The sequence below is a fragment of the Struthio camelus genome, chromosome 6 (assembly GCF_040807025.1).
Source record: "Struthio camelus isolate bStrCam1 chromosome 6, bStrCam1.hap1, whole genome shotgun sequence".
Classification (NCBI taxonomy): Eukaryota; Metazoa; Chordata; class Aves; order Struthioniformes; family Struthionidae; genus Struthio; species Struthio camelus.
Window position 1 is genome coordinate 9,521,652 of NC_090947.1, and position 26,279 is coordinate 9,547,930.

A 26,279-nucleotide genomic window follows, 5' to 3' on the forward strand; every position below is an offset into this window, starting at 1 on the left:
AGATGCCTGATTACTGGAACTTAAGCTTTTGGAAGGTGGTATTTTTCCCCTCAGTGTGTGAACTGCTGAACCAACATTTAAATAATTACATTATCTGATGAAACTTTGTTAATAGTGAAGAAATTGTACAAATGAGTTCATTAGAAAAGATTTCTAAATAGTCACAGAACTGGTTACCCTAAAAGGAACTTACCTTTTCTGTATTTGGCTATGTAAGGCCTAATCACTTGTCCAGTCACACATTTGTTGGTTTCATAATATATAACGCACTGAAGAAGACTGAGGAAGGCAGAACAGTGGGCCACCATAAGCAGTGGGGTATACTAGGATCAGCAACACGAACATCTTTTTTCTGTTGCGCAGAGAGAAGTGGGAGAAGCTCGAGATCATATTAACCAGAACAGTGCAAGCAACAGACCCCCTAAGGCATCCAGGATCAACACTGTAGGAAATCCAGCAGATGAACTTTCTCATTATCATGCTCTTCAACCACCGCCACCTTTCTTTCAAACCTTGTTTTCACCAAACAGTCTAAAACTTGGACGTTTTTCTTTCAGGTCACATGGGGGTACTTGGAACTTTAAAAAAATAGTAAGAGAAAATAATCACAGAATCACAGAATCGTTTAGGTTGGAAGGGGCCTCTGGAGATCATCTAGTCCAACCTCCCTGCTCAAGCAGGGTCACCTAGAGCATATTGCTCAGGATCACATCCAGACGGGTTTTGAATATCTCCAGGGAAGGAGACTCCACTGCCTCTCTGTCATTAAAATTTACCGTTTGATTTCAAAAAGTGAGATGGATTTTAAAAAATGAATATGATACTGATTATTTTATTTATACAAACACACACATATGCATGTATGTAAATAAAAATAAAAGAACAACCTATATAATCTCTGCAATAGAAATTCTATTAAACCGTGCACTTTGTTGCACGCTAGGCTTCAGTCTTCATCGTGGCTTCGGTCTGAAAAGCAGTCTGAAAGGAGAAAAGGAGAAAAAAGCTGTCAGCAAAAGATGCAAAAGCAATGTGGCAACTAAGCAGACTTGGCTTCAAGGACTCTTTTTAATAATGAAATAAGTAATTTAAAAGGCCAAATAGTTACAAAAAAAGAGCTATTGAAACGCTAAAAGCATGTTGAGGTTTTTGCTTTTCCAAAAAAAAAAAAGCAAGCAATTTTGACAGAACAAGATGATACTTAAGTAGCTTAAGTATTCCCAAAGCCAAATGGAAATAGTTAATTTTCAAAGTGGATTGTACCACTAGATGGCTCTGTTATTATAGGAACACCTCGAGTCCAGTTGAAGGCTTCAAGCAAAGGATGGGAAGAAAGGGTAGGGAGACCCTACTAATAAGCATTGACCCTGCCCTTAGACCTGTGCAACAGCTTCTTGCACCCGCTACGTTATCTGAGATTTCATTAGGACCCTGGAGATAACTAGTCTAGGGAATGCAACCTTAAAACTGATCTATATTCAAATTTGAAAGTGCCAGTTATTTAGTACATGGACCATTACAGGGGTGTGAAACAGTAGAAAACTTCAGGGAAAAAAAGGTAGGAAAGGACTGTTTCAACATCTTTGGGCTGATTTGAGACTACATAGGAGGAATGAGGAAAAGACCTTGACATATGTCTGAAGTTGGGCACCTTTCACTGTCTAGCACTCCCTGAAGTAGATGAGAGCAAAGGATGACATTGTCCTAGGTGAAGAATTCGAGTCTGCTCCTTTAGGGTGAAACAGAATAGCACTGTGATGCCTTTCATTGTGGAATGATACAAATTAATGCATCTTCATCCCATGAGCATAGATCACTGTGCAGGTTTTAGTGTGTCCTGTTTAGCTGGAAGTGCTGAAATATAACCATGATAAAAGGCTAGTGTGGTACTGAGTGATTAATAATCCCAGGTACGCCCTAATGAGAACTTGTCAATGACTGAGTGACTCAATGACTGAATGAACTCCAGCAGGGTGTTTCACTGAAACAGTTTATTGCTCAAAACTGATTCTTCAGTATCTTTATGGTATACCTTAAGGTGGTCCAGTTCATATGTTGTACTAAAAACATGGAGCTCTTGAAAGTCTGGATTATAAAGTGTAAGCAGTAATCACTGAGGCTTGTTTTGACAAACTTAAATGGTAAAGGAAGAAAATAGTCATATTGGAGTAGCGTGCTTGCTGCTTAGAACTCGGCTCCAGGTCTTAAACGCACCTCTAAAACTTGTTTTTTTTCTTTTTGTAGGTTTATTTGGAGAGGCTTTTAACCTATGCAGAGATTGACATCTGCCCTAGTAACTGGAAGAGGATAGTCCTGGGAGCTATTCTGCTGGCTTCTAAAGTCTGGGATGATCAGGCTGTGTGGAATGTGGATTATTGCCAAATATTGAAGGACATTACTGTTGAGGACATGTAAGTTGCAAGGTTTGGTTAATCTGCAATATTGTCTAGAATGGCAATTTTCTTCATCATGCATTATCGAAAAATTGTCTGTCCTCTGGCGCTATGATATACATGCATGATGCATGTCTGGTGTCAGGCCTCATTCCCTTATTTCAGTTTAGAAAACTCTAGATAATCCTGCTTTGAGGCAAACTTGAATTAATATTTTTAATGACTTGGGTGAATAACTTTAGAGTTAGTTTTCTTTACCTTTTTTCTCCCAGCGATAAGACATGGAACTGGCTACCTGTTTTCGACATATTTTTCACATTCGTGTAACTCTGAAGTGTCCAATTTACAGTCTTAACAAAAGTCTTTCTGAAAAAAATTGAAAAGTCCACTAAATCCCTGCTTTTTCTGTTTTAGAATTTGCAAAATTGCAAGGTAAGTTATAACTTGTGACTCATGTTTCTGCTCCTGCATCTAGCTAAGGCCTAAATATTTCAAGGTCTGAATTCTTAGCTGCTGCTCTTGGCAGGCAAGTGTTATTTGTGTTGGTATCTGTGGTTGCATGTGGCTGCATCCAGCCACTGCTGCAACTTCTCCTCTTTGAGTGAGTTCTCTAGACTTGCCAGCATTGCTAAGAACAACGTTTGCAATCTTACTACTGCTTGTTGTATGAACAAGGTTGTTTCTCTTATATATTGTTGCCTCAGATGTAGATTTCAGTTTTTTAAAAATCTTGAATCTACTCCTTTTTCGTGGTGCACTCAGCTGCAAGCCCTGCAGTCTCTGGATGGATTGGCCCATTAGATTTTCTGTTAAATCTTACAAAGTTCTATCTCTGCAAGCCTTGAGTTTTCAGCATTGTTGTTTTAATTCTATTAGCCAGCTTGCTTCTGTACTTCCCTCATTATCACAGCACTATAGATACTAGAAGACTAGCTTAGTATCACGCTTTCTGGCCTTGATAAACTTTAGGACGTGTTTTGTGCATTTTTGAGTTTTATCACACCATTGAGATGTAACTGGTTTATATCCAGGCCTTGGAGTAAAAGACAATATTAGGACAGGAACAGGCTGAGGTGGAGGAGGTTTGTACTCAATACTGATGGACTACTTAGGTGAGATACTCTTCCTGCCCTAAGCTGTGTTCCCCAGATTCAGCCTGAGGCTAATGCTTAAAATCCAGTAGGTAAATATTTATCTAGGACTCTTTAGTAGGAGGACTATCCAGTTTTCCTTCCTTTTAGGTTTTTCTTAATGGGAGGGGTTCTAAAAATGGGGGAGTTATCTACACCGAAACCACTTTTTGTTATTCAAGATACTTTACATTGCGAACAGCAACAGCAAACATAGCATCTTGTTTTATACATGCTCCTTTCCTGGGAGTTCTTTGTCTCCAAAAGCAGGGCTCTGCTAGCGTGCTTTCAAGAAGGCATAATTAGTGATTTTATACAATGTACATCTTCACTGAACCTGGCTCAGAGTGCTTGTCTGTCTGAGGAACATACTTGAAGCGTTGCTGCAAATAACTCTGAGATGGCTGAAGTGGGGTCAGCAATGCTAGGAGTGCTGGAGTATACATCTTGCTCTTTTTGATGTCTCTTCTTGTAGCCCTATTTGGGACAAATCAAATTGATAGCACTGAAAATATCTGTAACAAGAAGGATGTTTATTCTCTATTGCCAATGCTGGGTGTCCTGAAATTGTCAGTACTTACATTTGCAAAGCATTGGTGGTGGTAGGAGAAAGAGACTGAATTTAGGCTTATTTTTTCCTCTAATTTGAAAATGGAATTTTTCTATTCCCAACTCATTTGAAATAACCGTAGCTAACCATGGCTAACCATGGCCCAGGAGTGCCCAGCCCAGGCCCTGCACTGCTCCTACTTGGCGGAGGTCACTGCTGCTGGGTTGGGTTACCCCACCACAATTGGGACCTTGGGAAACTGCTTAAAAAAGATACTCAGCAAAACTGTAAACCCAGTTTGTAATACTACTTTCAATTAATAATTGGTACTATAGTTAATTGCCGGCTTTGGTAGCTCTGATATTTCTTGAACTAGTCACTTGATGGTGAGCATTAGCATTTAGCTATTTTGAATACAAGCGTTACTGAGAGGAAACAATTGCCAAAGGATTTCAGGTACAGTGGGATTCTAATGTTGGCGATGGCTGGTGATGCTGCCAATAGAAAAAAAAGCCCTAAACCCAGCAGCTCCCCAACAAGAGCTTTCTTGGCCGAGCTCTACCAGAGATCGCTCCCTGGGAGGGCCTGTCTGCAAGGACTGGTGCGAGAGGTTTGTTTGTGGCTTCTCCCTTTGGCTCTACATATCTAGAATGATTTCACTACCTTGATGTGTACTCTTGTTTAGCCACTGCAAGCCAAGCCCGGCTTGGGAATTATACGGCTCAGAAACTGGCAAAAGGGTTTATATCAGTTTTAGTTCACCCAGTTTGCGTGTGTGTGTGTGTGTGTGTGTGTGTGTGTGTGTGTGTGTGTGTGTACACAAAGCGTGGATCATAGCCAGGCGTCCTTTCCAAAGGTGGCGAAGGTGCACCTTCGCCCCGCTGACCACGCTTAAAGGTGCTTGTTTTGCAGCGGCACCCCACAGCTGCCTGTTAGCTGTGTGAGCTGCCTGGCACGCACGGAAACTACTAGTGCTGAAGTTGGTTAAAGGATATGTGATCCAGGTCTTGTTGTGATTGGCAGATAATAGTTAAGTTGCCTTAGCCTCTTCCTACTCAAGGTAGGCAAAGTGTTTAACCTTTTTGTTTCCACTTCAAGGCCTTTCTCCTTCAAGCACAGTAAAGTCTTGCACTGAAAGTTTTTTTGTTTTTTTTACTTATTTCTAGTGGGGAAAAAAATCAAAGGAAATTAAATTGATATTTGGAAGTCATCCTTTGTCAAAACTTGCCTGCTTTGATGATAGTGAATCCATAATCACTGAAAAATTAACTGTGCAGCTGCTAGTCTTACTGTGATTGCTTGTAAGGGGACACATGCGGTTCATTCTTTTGGCTACATCTATTTGTAAATAAGGCACAGGAAACACATGGACATTATGCTTTCCCAGGTTTTAAACCACTATTAATAGACTTGTTAATCCAATGAAGAATTGTGTTTTTACACAATTAAAATGTATTAGTATAGTCAGTACAAAAGGGGCAGTGAAGAGCATTTATTCACAGAGTAAATCAAGCTCTGATCAGCTGATCATCAAAACATTATCTTATTTACATTTCTATAGGCTTATGACCATATGAACAGGAAATTAATTTTAGCACTAGGTTCAATGGTACTCAAGTCCATCATGCTAGAAACAAGCACAGAGCAGCTATTCATATTGAGACCTGCCAGCCAATACAGGACGCAACCTGGATGATTCCTTGATTTGTTTCCCCCCTCTGAGAGGTAAAAACATCCATTTTAAAAGCTCCCAAAAAGCAAGAACAGCCTTGGCACTGAACCTGTGCAACTTATCTTCTGGTGCATTCACAGCCTGACTTATATAGCTACTAATTTCTGTAACGGTAGGTCTGTTACCAGTAGAAACATGAGTTGTCGGGAGTTAGTGTTGGACTGAATTGCTTGTTTTGGGTACCGCAAGTTTCTTTTAGGTTAGTTTTTTTTTAAAAAAAAAAAAAAGGAAAAGAAAAAAGAAGTTTCTCTTCTGTAGAACATCTCCGAAGTACTTGACCACAGTACAGTGGAAAAAGGCTGAAGCAGCCTTTTTCATGTCATGGGTCTCTTCCCACTTTCCTCCAAATATTTTGCCCTCCGAAAATAGACGAGTGAGTAAAAACTGGACAGCGCCCTTTGACACTGTACTTTGTTATCCTGCCTAATGCTATTGAGGAGAAAATTCCTTCTCCCACCTAATGCTGCTTATTTATTTATTTACTGGAGATGAATCCATGTTGCTTCAAGAGGCTTTTTTTCTGTGAGATAATAGCAGCAGCTCTTCATAGATCCATTTGTTGCCGTGGTGATCTGCCTACTCCTTTTGTTAGTCCGCCTCTACTTCAATAAACCCCCTTCCTGTTATCAGCCCGGTGAAAATGTCTGCAAGTTCTTCAGAGCTAATAAACAGCATACATCACTCCTTTCATCTGATCACTATAGCGTGGGGCCGCGCGAGCCGGGGAGGCCGGCGGCGCGTGAATTGTACAGCTGCACTAATGGAACTCGGCCGCGGAGGCTGCCCGGCCGCGGCGCCAGCGCCTCGCTCCCAGCCCGAGGGCCAGGGCGCAAAAGCTGCACCTGGTTGTGTGCGCTACCCAGTGAGCTGTCTCTCCAAACCAGTAATGCAGACTTCTCGGTGACTCTTTCAAAGTTACTCGTTTTAAAAATAAACTTGAGGTCTCCGCAGTATTTGCAGCCCGCTAAAACCATCTTTTCTTTTCCTTTGTCTTCTGTCCCTTTACTCCTCCTAGGAACGAGATGGAAAGACACTTCCTGGAGCTGCTGCAGTTTAATATCAATGTTCCTGCCAGTGTTTACGCCAAATACTACTTCGATCTTCGCTCTCTAGCAGATGACAATAACCTGAGCTTTCTGCTGGAGCCTCTTAGTAAAGAAAGAGCACAGAAACTGGAGGTAATGGTCTGAGATTGGGTGAGCAGGGGACTCTGTGTGTATGTATAGTAAGAGCATCTGTTGCTAATCATATTAAGTGGTGGTTAGAAAAACTAAAAAGCTTTTAGATTAGTGTATTACAGGCTAATTTAACCTTTTTATAACTGGCGTTAGCACTTTTAAAACCATGTCTTATGGACTAAGCTAATACTCTGAGGAAAGGGCGGAAAAGAGATTATGGAAGGCTAGCAGATCACTGAATAAAATGGATGTTATTTTGGGAACCATAATTCAGCTAGGCTACTTAAGATTGAAAGGATTAGTGTCATATGTAATGGATTGTCTGTCCTTCCCTGGTCGCAGTCTGTATTCCAAGCACCTAGAGACAGTCACACTCAGACCTTTCTAAATACTACCAGCTGAAGGTTTCCCACTGCATCCCACGGCACAGCTGCTTTTAGATTTAGCGAGAGAACTCTTACTGCTCTCATGGTTTTATTAAACTCATGGTTTAATAAACCATTTGTTTGGGGACAGCTGCAGAAATACCACTGTGTTCCATCTAACAACTGTTAGAACGTCACCTTTCTGAAGAAATGTTGCTTTAAGTTAAGCCTTTGGAATAGTTGCTTCTTAGCAATACTCCAGAATTGCCAGAGGGGTGTAAATACAGATTACTGGCCTTTTTTTGTTAGATGGAAAAAGCTACCCCATCCGTGAGTCCCCACGCGCTCTTTGGTGCGAAGGCTTGTTTAAAACAACCTTAACTTTTGCAGCATCAGTCTCTTCTCCTAGTTGCTGGATATGTGTAAGACATTTTGAAAATATCTAAATTACCTGGGTTCCCAGGCAAATTTCTTGTTGGATCAATGCAACCTTTCATCTGTCCAGGTTTAATTGATGACCGTGCATGTTGTTGTGTTGACCTTTCAACAAAGGCATTAACGCAGGCCTTCTGTACACTGATACCATAGCCCCTTTCAAAGAGGGGTGTGCTGCGGTATTCTTGGCTTATATTGTTCTATTGTCCACCCCCAATAATTCTGCCAAGTGCCAGTTTTTTTTATTTTGTCCCAGAAGTGGTTGAACTTTGGAAATAAGCATGTTCCCTCCTGGTCTTCTGGAATGCTAGGTATGATATGCCTATGAATTCCTCTATTTAAAGTTAAGCAATGCAACTCTTCTGCTTTGTCTCACCCTTGTTACTTGCACTTTAAGCTAACACTGTCACTAATTGTAAATGTGGTTGTAGGGCAGTTCATGTTCCACAGGAAATTGTTTACTGAACTGTTCAGTGCCCAGGCAAAAGTGGATGATTTACAGATTGTGAGCCTGTTTTGTTTCTTCTTTGCTAGTATTTGGGGGTCTGGTATTTAAAAACCAAAGTAATTTTCAGTACAGTATATGATTTGCCATAACATGCTTACTAATGCATGTTTGTAGGGCATTTTGGTTTTAATTCTAAAACGTGATAAATATTCGAACCATTTGCTTAACTTTTTTTAATCCTGCCTTTGGGTTTAGAAGCACAGGAGCAGTTGATAGCCTGTGTGAAAGAGTGAATTGGTATTCCAGGGACTGAAAACTGATTTACACCATATGGGGGACTGGGGCTAAATATGTCAACACAGGTTGCTCTATGATTGATGTGCTAGCATTAAAACAGGATGGAGAGTCTGTCTGGTCTTGCACTGGGAGCTCGTGCAGCCAGTGTCTCAAAGAATGCCACTCTGGAGCCAAATGCATGCCTCCAGAAGGTCGGCAGAAATAAATGTAAATAATTATTTTAAAATACACTTAGGAGTTTATTCATGCTCAGAGTGCTTTTTACCTTTTGAACTTCCAGCACACTGGGCTGTGCTGAATGGGTGCTGCCTTAAAGGGAAGGTGTAGGCTTGTAGCTGATTGCAGGACTCTGAAAGTTCATCTGGTGATAGGTGGTAAATTATTGATGGAAGTAAATGTTCAGAACTGAAATGTAGTTCAGCCTCCTATTACTGGTATCCTTATTTATTTGCATTGATAGTACCTGGAGGCTCCAATGAGAAATAGGCCTTGCAGGTGAGGACGCACCGTATTTTCTGGGCAGTCACGTGTCCTTAGGATTCAAATAAGGAGGCTTGATACTAGAATAGCTGCACAAGCAATTAAATACTAAGTTGTCCACATTCAATAGCTGTATTAAGGCATCATGGCTAGTGCTGTGCCATTGAGCAGTGGGCTGCCCTCCCTCCTCAGGCCTCTTCAGGGACCTGATGATACCAGCAGGCTGGGGAGAGGAAAGTAAGGCAAAATGGAGGCCTGGCCCTTCAGTCTCTAGAGTCGCTTCCACTGAGTGGCCAAGTGCAAGGGGCAGGGGATGCAGAAAATGCAGAAACCTTTTCAGCTTTAGCCTTTCTCTCAGACAAATGGTATGTGCATTTTTTGTCCCGTTAAAAACCCAAATACCAGGCCTAGCTAGTAGATGCAGTTTTGAACATAACTTGTGTAAACTCCTAAGGGAATCTAAGTTTTCCGTTAGATAGTGAGAATGGTGTAAGAATGAAGCTACTCAGATGCAGAAATCACTATGCTTTTTAATGTCTTCATTTCTGACGTACAGGATTCTTGCTAACAGGGGGAGGGAACTCTCAATATTTTCCCTCCAAAGTCATGCCTATCTACTGTCATTCTAGGGAGAACGCTGCTAGTAGCCTCACTGAAAGGCGCAGGGCCTGGAGTGCCTGCCCTGTTCGATATTACACTTGTAAAAACTTCCCTGAAATGTTCAAACCCTTCTAATGTATAAATTTTTCTTTTTGTAACTGAACCTGATTTCCAGGCTATCTCCCGTCTGTGTGAAGATAAATACAAAGACTTGTCAAAAGCTGCTATGAGACGATCTTTCAGTGCTGATAATTTAGTTGGTATCCGCCGTTCTAATGCCATCCTCTCCTGAGGAGAGAGAAAGGTGCAGCACCATGAACCAGCATCCCTATGAACCGGAGGAATACCACCACTCCATGCACACAAGCCAGCGGTGATGGTGTCTTCCAGCAAGAGGAGGAGAGGAGGGATAAAACTAAGCCAAGGGAGCCCAGAGCTTAAGGAGCATTCTCAGTGCAAAAGATGAGACCTATGTCTAATCAAACTCTCCTCCTTTAAATGTATCCAGAGGTGCAAAAACAAACTTTTCTTGATCTCTCCCCCACAGATGTTTGCTTACTATGTAGGCCTATAGCTGTGAACTCTTGAGGTTTTTAATAATGAGTAGTTTTAAATTTTAGAATTTAAACACTAACAACGTGACTATAGTTACAACGTTCTTCCCTCCTCTCCCCTGTCAGCCAGAATCTCACTGCGTTTGTCTTTCTGGTCAATGCAGTGTTAACAACAACAAGACAAAACATGGGACTCTTAACAAAGTATAAAGCCACTCTGGAGCTGAAAACTGTAGCATAGACAAGTGTTGACAGCTTTTCCCTGGTTTGGCTACTAAAAAGCTGCTATTATTGGTGATCTGTTCATAACCAAGAAGCTGCCTAGCAGGAAGGAATCCTAACTCTGCACCAACAACTTACTCCAGTAGAGATTGTCAAAAGACTTTGAATGTTTTGACTGGGAGCAGAGAAATGGTTTTACGTGTCGTTAAAATATATAGGGTCCATGCTGCATTTCTTGTGAATTATGGTGCTTCTCTCATTTTCTAATACTTACTTATTATTGCTCTGGAAGAGATGCAATCTGTATATTTTTCTGAAGCATTGAATGAGAAAGTAGGTCTGGAAACATCATCACCATCTTAAACAGTGTAGCAATCCAGCGATGAATGGCATGTGTGCAGCACTGCTTCTCTGAGTTCTCCTGATCTCTTGTGCTATATACAGTGGAGTTCCTAAAGCTGATATTGTGCATCCATCTGGCTCTTCTTGAATTTTTTTGCTTCCTGGGAGGGATTTATATTCATAATGAGACAGTAATGAGCTTGAGAATCCTGGACTACCTAACAGGGTAGATTGAGAAATCTTGTTTCAAATTCAGTTGAGAATTATCAAAAATATTTCCATAACGCCCCCCCCTCCCCCCCACCTTTTTTTTTTTTTTTTTAAGAAGTGAATTTTACCTTGTGCAACTACTCTTCTTGAGGCTTGGGTTTTGCTCTTTCTGAGACTTTGGAATGGCGCTTGCTTTAAGGCTCTGAAAGTGAACGCTAAACAGGAAAAGTATTACTAGACTCTTCCTGTAACAAGTCTTTGTAATATCTTCCCCTCTTGGATCCAAATAGATTCTAGGCAGTTTGTCCTAGGAGCAGATCTCACTCAAAAATGGCACAGTTTTTGTGCACTTCCTCTTCCAGCCAAGGTCGAGAAACTTACACTGCATATCAAGTCCATATGCCTTTGAGAGTAAGGGCGCCCGAGTGTATTAATCAGTGTGGCTGCACTCAACTGTTCAAGTGATGCATATAGTATTTTATGGTATGCAAATATGCCAGCCCCTGGCTCTCAAATCCACGGAACATGGCGCTTCAGGTATTGATCACAATTCAATTTTGAAAATAATGCTACATCTTCAGGTGGTTTTTCCTTTCTCATGTTTGTATTAAAAGAAAAGCTAATAAACTCTATTTTAAATAAAGTTAAAGGTGAAGTTTGTGCTCTGTACCGTTGCGAACGTCTCAGGAGCCAGCAGCAGAGCTCACTTGGAAAAATGAGCTGCCTGGTCCGTGGCGTCGGGCAGGGTGTGGGCAGTCTGTGCCTTACATAGTTGCTTTGCTGGTCCCACACGCTGTTTGGACTTAGAATTTGACCCAGGCTTGTCATATAACTAATTGCTGACAGTTTCTTTGCATGTAACTGGCCTGCAAGTAGGGCCAGTCTTTCTGGAGGTGATTTGACTGCTTTTGAGCCTTCCTTGAGGCCCATCAGATTGGCTGTTCCAAGTGACCATCTCCTGGATTGACTCATGACCTGATTTTAGATGAGTCTTAGCACTGCCCGGTGCCCTCAGCTCAGTGGGGGCTGGGCTGGATGCGTGCCACGGCTGCCTGGCACGCAGCATCCGCAAGTGCAGTGCCGAGGTGCTCAGCAGCACCTCATATCACTCATTCACCTTTTTGCCAAATGCAAAGGAGGTGCCGCCTGCTATGCGGCTGGCAGGTGTGCAACAACAGCTGTTGGCTGCTTCTGGTGGCAATGTAGCCTCCTGCAGACTGCTGCTAACAAGTGTGCCGTCAACCTTAACTGGCTTCAAGTTTACTGGAGCATAACCTAAAGCATTTGCTACATAGGATTTTTGAGCTGTAGGGCTCTACTACAACGTTAACCTCCTAAGAGAGGCAACCTGGCAATCCCCTTGGTCAGGAGAAGCCCTGCTCGAGCATTTAACTTTCTGGTGTTCCTAAAAAAAAAAAAAAGGGAATTAGAACCAGGAAAACAAAGCTAATGGATGACATAGGTTAAATAAATAATAAGAAAAACATACAGGTCCCTTTTGATGGGAAGAACAGTGATAAGTGTTTCCAAGGGAATTGGATTTAGGTGGTTCTGCTGGAAGACAGACCTTCAGGGCTTTCACTATTTATAGGGTGACAGCATTTTTTTTTTTTTAATTTATTTCCCCCCCCCCCCTTAAAAAGGCATGAGGAAGATTAGACTCATAGTTAGACTACTAGAATTAAACTGTTACTTTCTTTTATTTTGCTCACATGCTGGAGCAGCAGCCATAGGATTGCTGGGCCTTGTGAATGGCACACTCCTTTCACTTTACCCAACAGCTGAAGAGTATTTAATCTCTGCTGAGGTGACCTCTGGCTGTGTTTAGTCATAGGGCAGTACTCCCAAACTGGCAGGACACACTTTGCATATATAATAGCTACACTGCAGCCCATCAAGAGCAACGTTGGCACCAGCAAGCCTAACCTGAGCAGCACGTGTTAGCAATCCGCACAGGCCAGCAAGTTGCTGGTGTGCTGCTGGGCTGCTGCGAGGCTCGCTGGAATCGGCAGCCCTTCCCCTTTGTGTACAGGCCTGTGTATTTTGTTTCTAAGGGAATTTTTTTTTTTTTTTTTTTTAATATGAGCACTACTTCAGAGGGAGTTTGGCAGTTGAGAGGACAGGCACTACAGCAACGGAATAAATGTCAAGAACATCTCTTCTGGATAAGGGTATAGGCGTCAAGACTGACCTGAGCAAGCGGAAGAGGACACAAGAGCAATTGAGGCAAGAGCTCACGCACAAGGTTGCCAGGTGTGTGCACAGGCCACTTGTTTGGAGGGTGGCACAGACAGGGCTGCTGCCCCCTTCCAGGGCTGGTAGTTCCCACAGCTCGATAGTGCTGTGGCACTGCTTAGGCCTGACCGGCCTTAAAGTAAGCTGGGAAAACTACAGTTGCACCAAAGGGTGCGACAGCACACACTGGAGCACAGGCTGCACTAATGCTTGTGCGCGATCATGGTCTGGAGCACAGCCTGGGACTGCGTCCTGCCGGGGATGCGCAGCCAGCAACCCACAGCACCTGCCCTGCCCTTGCCCACGGCCCTGTATTGGGCAGCAGCGCTGCCCGACCCCTATTTACTGCGAGTGCCCACTGCTCGCCAGCAAGGGCCTGGTGCTGAGCCAGTGCCCCCCTGCAAGGGCTGCCCCGCACACGCCGGACTCTGACGCTGCCTGCTTCGCTCGCGCTGGACCCTCGCAGGGGCAGTGCCCGGCCCGGAGGAAGCGTGAGTCAGGCCTGGCCACCCGCTCCCGACCGCGTTATCGCTGCGCTGGAATGCTGCTTCCAGGTAAGCGATCCTATCTGGTGGGACCTGGTGTGTGCCTACACACCTAGCTAGATAGCAGAGTCCTGCACCATTAGTCACCAGTGAGCCAGCCTTAACCCCTTGCACGCCTTGCCCAGTGCTCTCCCCAAAATGAGAGAGCGAGCGCACAGCAGATGGCAACACGGACGCTTAAATCGGAGGGCAACATCCTACCTGACTCGGAGCTGTCATCTGCTCGGCCTGATAAGTATCAAAGGGCAACTCCTCCGTGCCTGAGCTCAGTGCAGGGCGAGGACCTGATACTGCAAAATGCCAATAAAAGTTGATAGTTAATCCTCTTCTGCCAGGGAGGCGCAACCTTGAACTGTCAAGGAACTGGCCCGGCAGGGAGGGCCCAGGCCCCAGCCAGTAGTGCCAGCAGCCTCAGCACGTCCACGCTCGTCTGCAACCCCCTGGGCCACCGAGCCCAGTGCCGCTGCGGGCTCTGGGGCGCCCCGGCTGCCTGAGCCCTCCCGGCCGAGGCAGAGCTGTGCTGGGTTAATGCACACGTAGCAAGAGCCCAGCACCACGCAAGACCCTCACGATCCCTGCTGATAAGGGACCCACGCAGCCCTCCACACATGCCTCCCCTCTCCCCCAGTGTAAGGTTTTAGTGCAATTTTTTTTTCATCTCATATAAGCAGGAGCAAAGAAAACAACACACACTTTTTTTTTTTTCCTCATAAATAACTAATCTCTATACATCTCTTTGAATAAAATTTCTTCAGCTTTTCACAAAATATAATACAGTTATTTAAACAAAGTTGAACAGCATTGGGAACCAAAGAGGGGAATGACTGACATGTAATTTGTCCACAGTGCACGGGGCTCCTCTCCCACCGGCTGTAACTTGGTGCTGAGAAGCCAGGCTCAAGTGCAAGTTGATTGTATCAACCTACCATTAGATCAAGCTGAACGTCGTCTTGCATTTTTCAATAGGCAACATTTAATCTTGGATTTAAAAAAAATAAAATAAAAGCTTTACACAGTCAGTTACACTTTAAAAAAAAAAAATCTTTTGACGCAGTTTTGTTCATTGTATTGCGTGATGTGTGTGTAGCTGTATCTACAAAAGGCACTATAGAAAGAGACGAGTCCGGCGAGGCATGGATTGGATCAGTTTGGCGTTATTTAATGCCCTGGATTACAACATGAGACTACCCACCGCGTATCTGCGCCTGCACTGCCTCACTGATGAGCACACACCGTCCCAAACCCGTCTCAAAGGTCACTACAGCTCCAGTAGCTACACAACAGGCTAGAATACAGCTATGTACAGTTTGTAACAGAACATGGTGCAAGTCGGCCGGGGCTGCAGCACCGCAGCGCTGCCGGTGCGGCGAGCCCTGTCGCAAGAGCGCGGACACATGCGGCTGTGAAGTTATTGCAGGGCCCTACATCCCTACGCGCCGGCGGGTCTGGCCGGCGCGCCGCCGAGACGCTCGCGCAGCGGCTGGGCAGCACCTTGCTCAGCAGCCCCTCGCGCCCCGGGCTTTGGTTATAAAACCGAGGCGGCCGAGGGCGCCGGGAGCGAGCCCGGCTCCTTGCAGCCCTGCCGGCAGCAGAGCTGGCCGCCGCGCGCTGCCGCTCAAGCGGCCGGGTCACGGTGCCGCTCTCGAAACGGGGCAAAAGGGACTTAAGCGTGCTCGCTGGGAGGTTACGTACGCGAGCACCGTGGCGGGGGAGGGAGGGAAACTCAGGTGCTTTCCGGGAAGGCTGAGGGCAGGCGCAGCGCACGAGCCGTCAGCACCCGAGCCCCCTCCTCAGCTGCCGCTCAGCGAACTTAGCCCGGGCCCCTCCGCGTCCTGCTTCCCGCAACCCAGCGGTCACCATGCCTTAACGGTCACCATGCCTTAACGTTATGCACCGACTCTGCCAGTGCTCGGCTGCTGCCAAACCCCGGGGAAGCAAAAAACAGGCTGGCGGAGCTGGAGCAGAGGGAGCACGAGCGCTCGGCTGCGTTTCCCCGAGTTAACTGCTGGCTCTCGAACCGAGCGCTGCCTCTCACGGAGGCACGTCTTCGAAAAAAGCACCAAGAGCTGCTGAAGCCGGCCGGCTGACAAACCTCGCTGACTTCCAGCCGAGACGGCAGCCTGCTTCGGAAAGCCCCCCGCAAACGCACACGCGCTGCCCAGCTCAGAAACGCAGCGCCACGCCGGCTGCGCCCCGCTCAGCCTCGCGCCGGTGCCGCGCACCGGCCCCGAACGCCGCGCCGCCCGGGCAGACAGCCGCCACGTCCGCTTGCGCTCAGCTCGGGGGCGACGCCGGCGAGGAGCTGGGCCGGCACAGCCCAGCCCCCTCTCCCGCAGCCCCGGGGACCTCCGGCGGGGGCTGATCCCCGCGCGGCGCCCGGGCTCGCGTAACTCCCCGCACGCAGCTTGGCTAACAGGCGCCGGCACTCTGCCCGCTCCGCTCCCGTCACCGGCTCCGGACACCGGGCCCCGCGGCCACCCCCCTCCTCCCCGGCGCGGGGCCTCTCCAACCCTCCCCTCCCGGCGGCGGGGCTGACAGCGGCTCCCTCCCGTCACACGTGGGACAACGGGACCTGCTTGTGGTAGGGGGCCAGGCTGGGCAGCGCCGTCCTGCCCACCAGCGCGGGGCTGGCCTCGCCGCACACGGAGGCGCCCGCGGGCTTCCTGGCCCGGCAGCAGCGGGCCGTGAAGCGCCTCCAGGACTCCAGGGTCTTGCCGGACCAGATCCAGACGCCGGAGGTGATGCCCACCACAAGGCACATGAAGTACTTGAGCATGAAGATGGCGTAGTCGGGCTTGGGGCGGTGGGGGTCCCCCGGGCAGGAGCAGTTCTGCGCCCGCTCCCAGGCCTCCCGGTTGTGCTGCTCGTAGATGTAGCAGGCGATGACGATGGTGGCCGGCACGGTGTAGAGCACGGTGAAGATGCCGATGCGGATCATCAGCTTCTCCAGCTTGTCCGTCTTGGTGCCGCCCTGCTTGATCACGCTGCGGATGCGAAACAGTGAGACGAAGCCGGCCAGCAGGAAGAGGCTGCCGGTGAAGAGATAAACCACCAGCGGCGCCAGCACGAAGCCCCGCAGGTTCTCCAGGCTCTGGTTGCCCACGTAGCAAACCCCGGCCACTGGGTCGCCGTCCACAGAGCTGAGGGCCAGCACAGCGATGGACTTGGCGCTGGGGATGAGCCAGGCGGCCAGGTGGAAGTACTGCGCGTAGCCGGCGATGGCCTCGTTGCCCCACTTCATGCCGGCAGCCAGGAACCAGGTGAGGGACAGGATGACCCACCAGATGGAGCTGGCCATGCCAAAGAAGTAGAGGAGGAGGAAGACCACAGTGCAGAGCGCGGGGCCTGTGGTCTCATAGTGGACGTGGTGGTGCTCGGGGTTGCAGGCCACGCTGGCGTGCCCTGCCACCAGCCGCACGATGTAGCCCACAGAGACGAAGAGGTAGCAGGCGGAGAGGAAGATGATGGGGCGCTCGGGGTACTTGAAGCGCTCCATGTCGATGAGGAAGGTGGCCACGGTGGTGGAGGTGGAGAGGAAGCAGAGGATGGACCAGAGGCCGATCCAGAAGGTGGCAAAGGTCTTCTCGTCCTGCGTGAAGTAGGGCTGGTAGCAGGGGATGGCACAGTTGGGCACCTGCCCCGTGCGGATGCGGTTGTAGAGCGGGTGGGACTCCTTGGAGATGGGCACCAGGGGCGCCTTGCACTTGCACGTCCGGCCGCAGTCCGGCCCCGACGGGCGCTGCCCGCTCAGCGGCGTCAGGTTTTTACCCGTGTCCTTGGCGGGGCGCGTGGGCTTCCCGGCGAGAGGTGGCGAGGTGGTGGCCTCGGTGCGGTTGTAGCCCATGCACAGCACCTCCGAGTCGCCCAGCACGGGCAGGCGGTCGCAGCTCATGCGCTCGGGCCAGGCGAAGCCGTACTGCTGCATGATGGGCGAGCAGCCGGCCTTGGCCCGCTCGCAGACGGAGCGGCAGGGCGGCAGCGGCTTGGCGTAGTCGGGCAGGCAGATGGGGGTGTACATGCTGCAGAGGAAGAAGCGCAGGTCCGGCGAGCACTGGATCTCCACCAGCGGCCAGAACTGGTGCACCTCCAGCCCGGCCTCGTCCTGCGTGTCGTGGTTGAACTGGTTGGGCATGTAGGTCAGGTTGTAGCCGATGCCCTTGCACATGGGCACCGTGATCTCCTGGCAGGCCGGCGCCTTGGAGCCGGCGCGCCCGGCCGCCGGCAGCCCCAGCAGCAGCGGCAGCCCCAGACCCAGCAGCAGCGCCGGCACCGGCAGCCCCGCGCCGCCGCCGCCGCCGCCGCCGCCGCCGGGGCTGCCCATGGCCGCGCCCGCCCTACGGCCGCCGCCGCCGCATGCCGCCCGCACCCCGCACACCTGCCGCCGGCCCCGCCGCCGCCGCCGCCGCCACCGGCCCCGCCGCCGCCACCTGCGCTCTGGGGCGGGCGGGCGGCCCAGCGCCGCCCCCGGCCCCCGGCCCCGCCCCCGGCCCTCCGGCCCCGCCCCCGGCCCCGCCCCCGGCCGGCCGGGAGCTCCCGGCTCCTCCGGCCCCGCCCCGCCGCGCGCTGCCGGTGCGGAGCTGCAGCCAAGGGGGCGAGGAAGCCGCGCGTCCCTCTCGCCGGAGCCCCGACCTCCAGCTCCCCCCGGCGGGGACGGCGCGGGGCGAGGAGCCCAGCGGAAAGCAGTCGCGCGCAGCTCCATCGCCGCTTTCCGCTGCTTATCCGAACTACAGCCGAGAGCGGAGGGCGGCCTCTTTGTTGTCGTCATTGCTGTGCAATTAGGAAATGCTGATGAAGCTCCGCAAGAGCAGAAATTCTCATTTTTGCTGGTATTTCTCTTTTTTAAAAAAAAACAAACCCTTGGTTTGATTTGACACGCAGTGGGGAACAGGCATGTAGGTGGGCAGGGGGAAGAGAAGAAGGGGAAAACGAGGCAGCTCTCCGCTTCAGCTAATCTATCCACTGCTGCCGCCTGGTCCAGGATTCACCAGTCCTCCAGACGTATCTAATTCTTAGAGCCTGGCTGTAAATAATGCTGCATTTGCTACACGGGGGACACATAAAATCCAATTAAGAGCCAGGTAGACATCTGTTGGCTTGCTCTGCGCTTCTGTTTCCTTTTTGCTGTTGTGAATACGTAGCAGAGCAACCAGAACAGGATTAAAGACGGTCTAAGTGCAAGTACAGCCAGCTGATACGCTTGTTATTTATCTCTGTGGTGCTGTAGGAGAGCACAGTGTTTTATGTGCGTACAGAACCAGCCGCAACGGTGCTGCTGAACGAAACCCTACCACGCCGAGCCCTGGAGAGACGAAAGACAAAGCGTTTCCCTTCCCTAAGAACTCACTGATCACTGTCTATGAATGCCACAAATTAATAGGAAATTGCTTTACCTTTAGTCCCCGTGCAGAAGGTGTTAGTGCAGCTCCACCGTACCAGACGGCTCCGCCGGGGAGTCCTGCTTGTCCCTCTCGCGGCTCCAGCCGGGGGATCCGGGCACGGGCTGACGATACGTGTTCCCGCAGATATCCCTTCATCCCTTCCCATGGTGTGTTTTTCAGCTGGGACGGAGTGGCCCCTGGCAGGAAGAGAAAGTAACAGGGTGGTAAATGTTTCTGCCTTTCGTTCTTTCTCTAAGCAGCCTGCAGTCTTCACCTGGATAAACGGCCTTTGCGAAAGGTACTGTGACTTTTGAAACACTTCAAAAGGCTGCTCAAATCCAACCTAAATTCAACAGGCGCTGGGGTGAACATCTTCCTGCGTGTCCAAATGATTTAAAAGCCGCTGGCTGGCGATGGTGATTTAGGTCACTTCTCACCATGGACGCCTAGTTCAAATCCCCTTGAAAATCCTGAACTGCATCAACATACGCTTTGTTTTTTACATATATATACCCATATAATTACACACCTTAAAATACTGTGGGAAAACAAAACCATACCAAATTGTAGCCATGTTCAAAGCTAAAAGCTACGCGGACCTACACAGTCTGAATAAATTAATGCAAAATATAATTTCTAACAGTGACGCAAACTTTAGCAACTGATATGAGCGCAGCAGTTTGCAAAACGCTACTGAAAGTACAGATAAATAATACTAAAGTAAAATCAGGAAGAAACTCTGCATTGGAAACTCATCTTGCTGGACTTGTCAGTTATTACTTAACATTATTTGTATATATATCTGCATGTAACGTCGGTAGCGCCTATCATCGGCCTCGCACCAGGCCTGGGACCCCTTCCCGCCAGCCCAGGGAAGGGGGGTCGGTGTCCTGCAGCGCACGCGGGGAGCGTCAGGGCCGCTCCGAAGGTGCGCGAGGAGGTGGCGAGGCCGAGGGACGCCCCTTCCCCCTGCACGGCCCCGGCGGCAGCGACAGCTACGCGCTGCTCTTGAAACCTCCTCGCTCTGATTCGCACAAGGCCAACATAAGGAGAAAGGAGGTAGTGAACTTTACATTTGATTTTCGCGGTGGGTATATTGCAGCCTGAAACTTTAGATGCGTCGCTTTTGAAACATCATGTGCCTGTTTTCTTTCTTTCTTTCTTTCTTTCTTTCTTTCTTTCCTTCTTTTTTTTTTTTAACATCAGCCCTTGAAAAGAAAACAGTCCCCATAGTGCAGTTGACATGATAAATTAGTGTGGCCCTGGCAAAGCCCTCACTCTTCATTGGGCAAATACTTATTTATGGACTTTCAAATTGTAGCTTATGTAACAACATGGTGAGTGACTTTCAAAAAACCTCCACCATTTATTGACCTGATAGAGCCTAATGGGTCCTTCAGAGCAATTAGGATTTATTGTGTTAGCGTCTATTGTGTATAGAGACCATTTAAAAAACATGTGTTATTTACCTAGAAGGCAGTAATGACTGTTTAAGTACATATAGATAGAGGGTTTCTGAAATGGTTGCTGCTCTATATATTGCAAAGAAGTTACTCCACATATTTTTCAGAGTTAAATACTTTGCTCCACTGGCATTTCCAAGCAGGGTGATTGGCCTGAACATACGTTTGTATGCTTACGGCTATCCGTGAATTTGAGCTCTCAGGAAAGCTGCCAAATGAGCAACCCTGAAGCATGAAATCTGAGAGATTTTTCTTGACCACAGGCCCAGTGCTGGCCCCTCTGGTGGTCTGAACAGCACAGGCTATTTCCCAGCCCAGAGCGCAGTGCACTTCCCACGGGCCACGGCGTTTTGGCCTGTCTGAGCCAAACGTCCAGCCAAAAGGACCTTAACAGCGATGAAGCAATGGTTTTCACCACGGCACAACCAGCCCACAGCTTCGGTGCGAGGTGGCCCTTCAGCCCTTTCCCTGCGACCTCCTGCGAGCCAGCATGCAAAAATACAAAGGTTGGCTCCCGAATGCTGGCATGCGTTTGCCAAGTTAACCTACGCCCGGCTCGCCAGCAGGCTCGGATGAGCACAGCCGCGCTGTTTGGCCAAGATCCACACTGACTTACACAACGGCCAGTCTGACTACGAGAGCAGAGCGAAACCAAACCCCCACTCATGGGCAGGAGCAATCAAACTCCTCTATGAAATAACAATAATATAGGCTAATTATTGCCAACGCTCTTTTGATCAATGCCATCTTTAAGTAAATATTTTCTTTTTTTGCCTTCTCCATTGCCATGAGATACTATCAGGGTAAGACTGCTCAAAGCAGCTCAGCTCTGGCACAACGCTTTCGTTACCATGCCTCAAACCAAAATGTTTGCAAACTTGTTTCTATTTGTTTGCTTTGCACCCAAATTTAAATAAAATCTGTAAGTACGCAGTATGTAAGTACTTCCAAGGGAGAAAGTACTAAGCAGTTTTCTAACCTAGCAGAGAGAGGCAGACTATAGGAACCTCTGGCTGAAAATGCAACGCCAAATACTTTAGAGTTAGGACGCAAATTTCTAACAGTCAACGTGAAAAATCCCCTGGAGAAAATACTCAAGCAACTCAAGCAATGCTCAAGCAATTGGAGCTGGCTGAAACTCGGAATTTCTGCTTTATGGAAAATTCCAACATTAAAAAACAAAGCAAAACACACCTTTGTGCCAAATAGGGCAAGTTGCCCGTGTTTCTGAGAAAACCTGTAGCATCAGGAAAAGCTAGGAGGCTTCCTGCCATGTAACGGAAAAGGCCTGGAAGCCGTTCTGCCCCGGGAGGACCAGAGGGGATCCTAGAGCTAGGGAGAGCGAAAGCCTGGGGTTCCTGGAGCTGGTCGGGAAACCAGGCAGCTTGCAGCCAGCAAGCAGCCTGATGAGCGCCTGTCCATTAGACCTGCCTTGATCGCCAAGAAAGTCAGGCAGTCAAAACAGGCACGTGTCCAAGAAATAGCCTGTCTGTGCTGACCTGGCACCTCACAAAGAAATCGCTATCATTTTGAACATCTGCAGTCACGTGTGGTCCCTTCTGGCCTCAAAAATCTATGAATCTATGAAACCGGTATGATAACAACTGTCACCGCTAAGAGTGACTTCAGTCTGTGTTCGGACTAATCCAAGTTCAGTCTATCCTTTCCTGAAAATTTAAAGATTCATATAACCAAAATAATAGATTTTGAACACACCAACCACTTTTTGACTACATTTCTCCACTGACCTCTCAAGAGGCTGTGATCAAGTTTTTCCAAATGCAGTGACTGACTCTGGATCCACTTGAGGCAACCTTAAGGGATCTTTGTTTTCAGAAACGGTTATGTGCAAGTCCCCTGGAAATCGGACTCCTTTTTAGCATCCCATATCGGCCTCCCAAGATTACAGGCAACCAAAAATCAACATTGCTTGAAAATTGTATCTTTTATACTTACTCCTCTGTATTGTTCTTGAAGGAAAAAAATTTACATGCACTACACACGTGCTGCGCTTCCAGGTTTTCACGAATCAGTCGGTAAATATCAAGGCCGGAGACCTCCCCAAACAACGTCCTCTCTCTGACCTTTCAGGCATTCTTGCTAAGACCAGGCACTTCAGATTCCCGGTATGTCCTTTTGACATCCTTGAAGTGCTTGACACAGGGTTGGAGGTATATTTGGAGCTAAGACTTAGACAGACATGTCATTCACATCAAATGAACCAAATTATGTTGAAATACAGATTTAAATCCCTGCATAATCAACATTTATTGGTCACACGTAGAAAGAGACAGAAACTGAGATGGAAAGGCAATTAGCACTAGCTGGAACTATAACATGTTTTGATTACTTCCTTCTACAAGTCATTCATGGGATAATGTAATACACAGGTCAAAGCGATTTTGGAAAGGATGTTGCTAGCAACCTTCAAATTCATGCTTTTGTTCAATGTGTAGAACTAACAAGATTGGAGCACATGAAGAGATTTGTGGGGCAAAAGAAGGCACCCATGCTCTCAATCCTATACTCAACTGCAATGTGCAATACCGTCAAACATGCAGTGATGTCACCCTGCTTGGGATATGACCTGGTGAGGCAAAAAAGAGCTCTGAAATATTTCCATCTTTCCACAAATGGTGCAGCAGGGTTGCCAAAAATCTCTGCTGACCAGGTTGTGAATCCTATTAAAGGCTCTTTTTACCAAACTGATGCAGTCAAATTGGTTTTACGTAAGCAACAAGCTAACAAAAAAAGGTAGGACAACTTCTACAGTGACAGATTTGGGCTCACACAGACCAGCGCCTATTCCTTATGGCATAAAACCAGCTGAGTGGCTTGGTTCAGCTTTTTGCTCAGAGAAGCCTGTCTGGCTGCCCCAGAATTCACTCTCTGTTTGCGTGCATTTCCCTATGTTAATGAATTCAACCATTCTGCTGTTCGGGACAGGGGAGCGAGGAGCCCTTTTCCGTACCTCGCAGAGGCAGCCACTGCACCGTCAGGCAGATGGGCCTCAGCTGGGTGTACGCTAAGGCGGTGCCACGCAAGCTTCCACCACGCAACTGCGTTATCTGCCCTTCCTTGTATGTACCTGCCACGCAACAGCTCTCGGGCTCAACAGCCATGGAACAAAACATGGGAAAAAGAAAAGAAAAAAAAAAGTTCTCCCTGTTTTTGCAGACAGAGAAATGATACGAGTTGCCCATGTGGCCACACAGAGCTAGGAAATCAAGCCTGACATCCCCAGTCCTTAGCTGAGAAAAGACTATTCTGGCTCCTGCATTGCTGTCTCTGTCTCTGTTTCACTTCGGCGCATGAGCCTGGTGACCACGGGCTGTAGGGCTGCAGGGGTGCGTGTCCCTGTGGTCAGGCTAGGCTGACTGTCCTGAGACTCAATTTTGTTCCTGGTAGATGTACAGCCCGGAGAGTAGCCCTGCTGCCCCCTCACCTTAGCTGCCAGGAATCCCTGCCTACATCCTGATGGTACTAAACATCTGTCGTTGAGGGAGAAGGGGCAGGGCAAGGTGAGAAGACAGTTTAATCCTTTCAGTGGAGAGCCCGCCACTTACATTGCTAATTAGCACAGCGTGGAAGTGTTGTGGCTGGTGTGAGACAGACACGCTCCGTGTTGCTAGACAGTGCCTAAAGCCAAGTCACTATCTCTATGTAGTGCAGACACTGCGAGGGCTCCCGATGACATTGGCAGCGCGGGAGCATTGCCAACAACTCCCACTGAGTTCCCGATGCTGCCGTGCTACACTCAGCTTTGTGTGAAACCCATGTTGGGATTTGGGGTGGGCCAAAAGTATTGGTTGTGAATCCAGTTTTCATTATCCTGATACAATCAATCAATCTGATTTTGTATAGACACACAGAATGGCTGTGGTTTCCAGGCCACGGAAAGAAGACTGGTACTAGAGCCGTAACTGCATTTCCCAAACTTGTTCAGGTATCTTAGGGAGAGAAAAGTGTAGCTGAGAGAGGGAACTGGGAGTTGTTTCTGCTCTCTTCCTGAAAAGAGACTGTGCTCCAGAACTGCACACGCACATATGTGTGTATCATCACTTCTATGCACTATGGTTTGGGAATGTTTCCAGCAGAGACTACTGAATTTGGTGGGATGGCATCTGGTCTAATTTGTACTGAGTTGACTCCACAAGAACTCAGCGTGAGCTCTGTGAGGTCTCACGCTGTTGTGCTTGAAATTCGAACCTGGTCTAATATTCCTGGATCCAAGGAAAACTGAAAGCCACATCCACCAGCTGAGAATAGCTAATAAACTAACCACTAAGCCCCACCACAGCTTTCTCCCATAGATTTTCTTTACTTTCAATCACAAGATAAAATAAAAGGAATCATTCATTATTTTGGGTCTCTATTTACTTTCCATTTGGGCTAAGATGCTCTGAATTTCTCTTCAATACCCAAGCATGTCTTTATGAGGTTACACCTGCCCAGGTTATACCTGGATCTTTTAACTTGGAATACTCCTGAAAGACACAGCCAGGTTGGGCCAAAATGTACAAATTCTGTAAGTACTGCTGAAGCCCTTAGAGTAGCTGGGAAGGGACACCAAAATTAGGGGAAAGGAGTGACTGCAGGGGAAAGGAGATTGCTGAGGTTCACACTGTGCAGACTTTGATAGAGGGGGCAGGGTGACGTTTGGTTTTCAACCTGAGCAGATTCCTCGTAGCTACTAAGCTGACAGAGAAGCTGTCAGGCCTTTGCCTAAACAGGTTGTAAAGACCTATAAACCGGATGATTTTATGAATAAAGAGGGAAATACAGGAAGCAGAAGACCAAAATGACAGTGGTGCTCTCTGTGGTTCGGCGGGGGGAAAGAAGAGCAGGCCGTGGACAAACAGCCCAGCCACAAGGCGCATCATGCCATTTGCAAAAAGGGATAGGTCTGCTTTAAAGGTCCTTGAAACAGGCACAATGGTGAATCCAAAATCATACCCATATGTCCTATTCTGTCTGCAAAATACCTCCTGTAATTGGCTACAAGCTTTAGAGAATTAAATCCAATTTACCTGCCACAAAGAAGAGCTGGATGGGGCCTCTACAGAGCGTGGTGGGTAAAGGAGGGCTGCCAATTCCCATCCCCTGGCTTTTCCCCTCCCCTCTCCCAGCCAGATCCGGTGGGAAGGGGGAAGGGGAAGCGGTGGCAGTAAGAGCAGGAACAATCTGCTGGAGAGCCATCGTGCTCTTTGCAGTTCGCCCACTAATTACTATTAAGCCCTAGTTGCTTTTTGTGTTGCAAGGGGCGTCTTCAATGTGGCACTGCTTCTTGGGCCTTTCATGCGCCTGGGCTAACCCCTGAATAGCAGATTTCCCCCCACCCCTCCTTTTTCTACCTCTCGCTCTCTTTTTCTTTCCCCCTTATGCTTTTCTGATAGTATTTTCTGTCCGTGTTGTGTAAGGCCCTAAATGAATCTTGACTGCCCCTACGGCCGACTGGAGACGCACAAAAGCAGCCCATTCCAGTGGCCACAGCGCCATTGTGTGCCCTAACAATGCACTAATTGGCGGTGACAATTGTGCGGCTGCGGAGGAAGAGGGGGCTGGGGGGGGGGGGGACATGGGTCTTTTCCAATCACTGAGCGAGGTCAATAAAAAGAAGAGAAGGAGTGTGAGGAGCGAGAAAGACACACTCTGCTCTCTGTCTCTCCTACCAGTCCCAAGCGGTTTGCTCCAAGGTCCCCCTCCAAATTCATAAAGAGAA

The 26,279-nt window shown here is 48.1% G+C and overlaps 3 protein-coding genes across 6 annotated transcripts in view; 1 reads left to right on the forward strand and 2 right to left on the reverse strand.

Moving 5' to 3' along the window:
- The window catches only part of CCNYL1 (cyclin Y like 1), a 36,815-nt gene extending 25,236 nt beyond the window's left edge, over positions 1–11,579 (forward strand). The window contains exons 8-10 of the mRNA XM_068948105.1: positions 2,245–2,411; positions 6,821–6,983; positions 9,784–11,579. Coding sequence (XP_068804206.1) covers positions 2,245–2,411; positions 6,821–6,983; positions 9,784–9,900 — 447 coding nt within the window. The 3' untranslated portion in view covers positions 9,901–11,579. The remainder of the gene's footprint in view (positions 1–2,244; positions 2,412–6,820; positions 6,984–9,783) is intronic.
- Positions 2–26,100, reverse strand: LOC104144024 (uncharacterized). Of its 4 annotated transcripts, none has more exons than XM_068948116.1 (5): positions 19,438–19,520; positions 19,107–19,291; positions 13,918–14,006; positions 3,896–4,000; positions 2–981 (listed from the first exon to the last, which is right to left on the reverse strand). In XM_068948116.1, exons 1-5 carry the CDS (start codon positions 19,464–19,466, stop codon positions 940–942), a joined length of 450 nt encoding a protein of 149 aa, XP_068804217.1. In that variant the 5' UTR covers positions 19,467–19,520; the 3' UTR covers positions 2–939. The 4 variants fall into 4 exon arrangements, 3 of the variants coding, with proteins under 3 accessions (XP_068804217.1, XP_068804218.1, XP_068804219.1); XR_011141823.1 differs by lacking the exon at positions 3,896–4,000 and adding an exon at positions 10,659–10,944 and having other exon boundaries at positions 820–981; positions 19,438–25,360; XM_068948117.1 differs by lacking the exons at positions 2–981; positions 3,896–4,000 and adding an exon at positions 9,866–10,944 and having other exon boundaries at positions 19,438–25,360.
- FZD5 (frizzled class receptor 5) lies at positions 14,855–18,037 on the reverse strand. The gene has a single exon (XM_068947656.1). The coding sequence runs from the start codon at positions 18,035–18,037 to the stop codon at positions 16,268–16,270; it is 1,770 nt and encodes a 589-aa protein (XP_068803757.1). The 3' UTR covers positions 14,855–16,267.
- Positions 26,101–26,279: the final 179 nt, after the last annotated feature.

Coding starts and splice junctions, on each gene's coding strand:
- FZD5 (XM_068947656.1), bottom strand. CDS start 18,037: ATGGGCAGCCCCGGCGGCGGCGGCGGCGGCGGCGGCGGCGCGGGGCTG.
- LOC104144024 (XM_068948116.1), bottom strand. CDS start 19,466: ATGTTCACCCCAGCGCCTGTTGAATTTAG. Junction 19,292..19,437: donor CCAGCGCCTGTTGAATTTAG/GTTGGATTTGAG, acceptor TCTTCCTGCCAG/GGGCCACTCCGTCCCAGCTG. Junction 14,007..19,106: donor CTTCTGCACGGGGACTAAAG/GTAAAGCAATTT, acceptor GGCATTTTGCAG/TATCAGGTCCTCGCCCTGCA.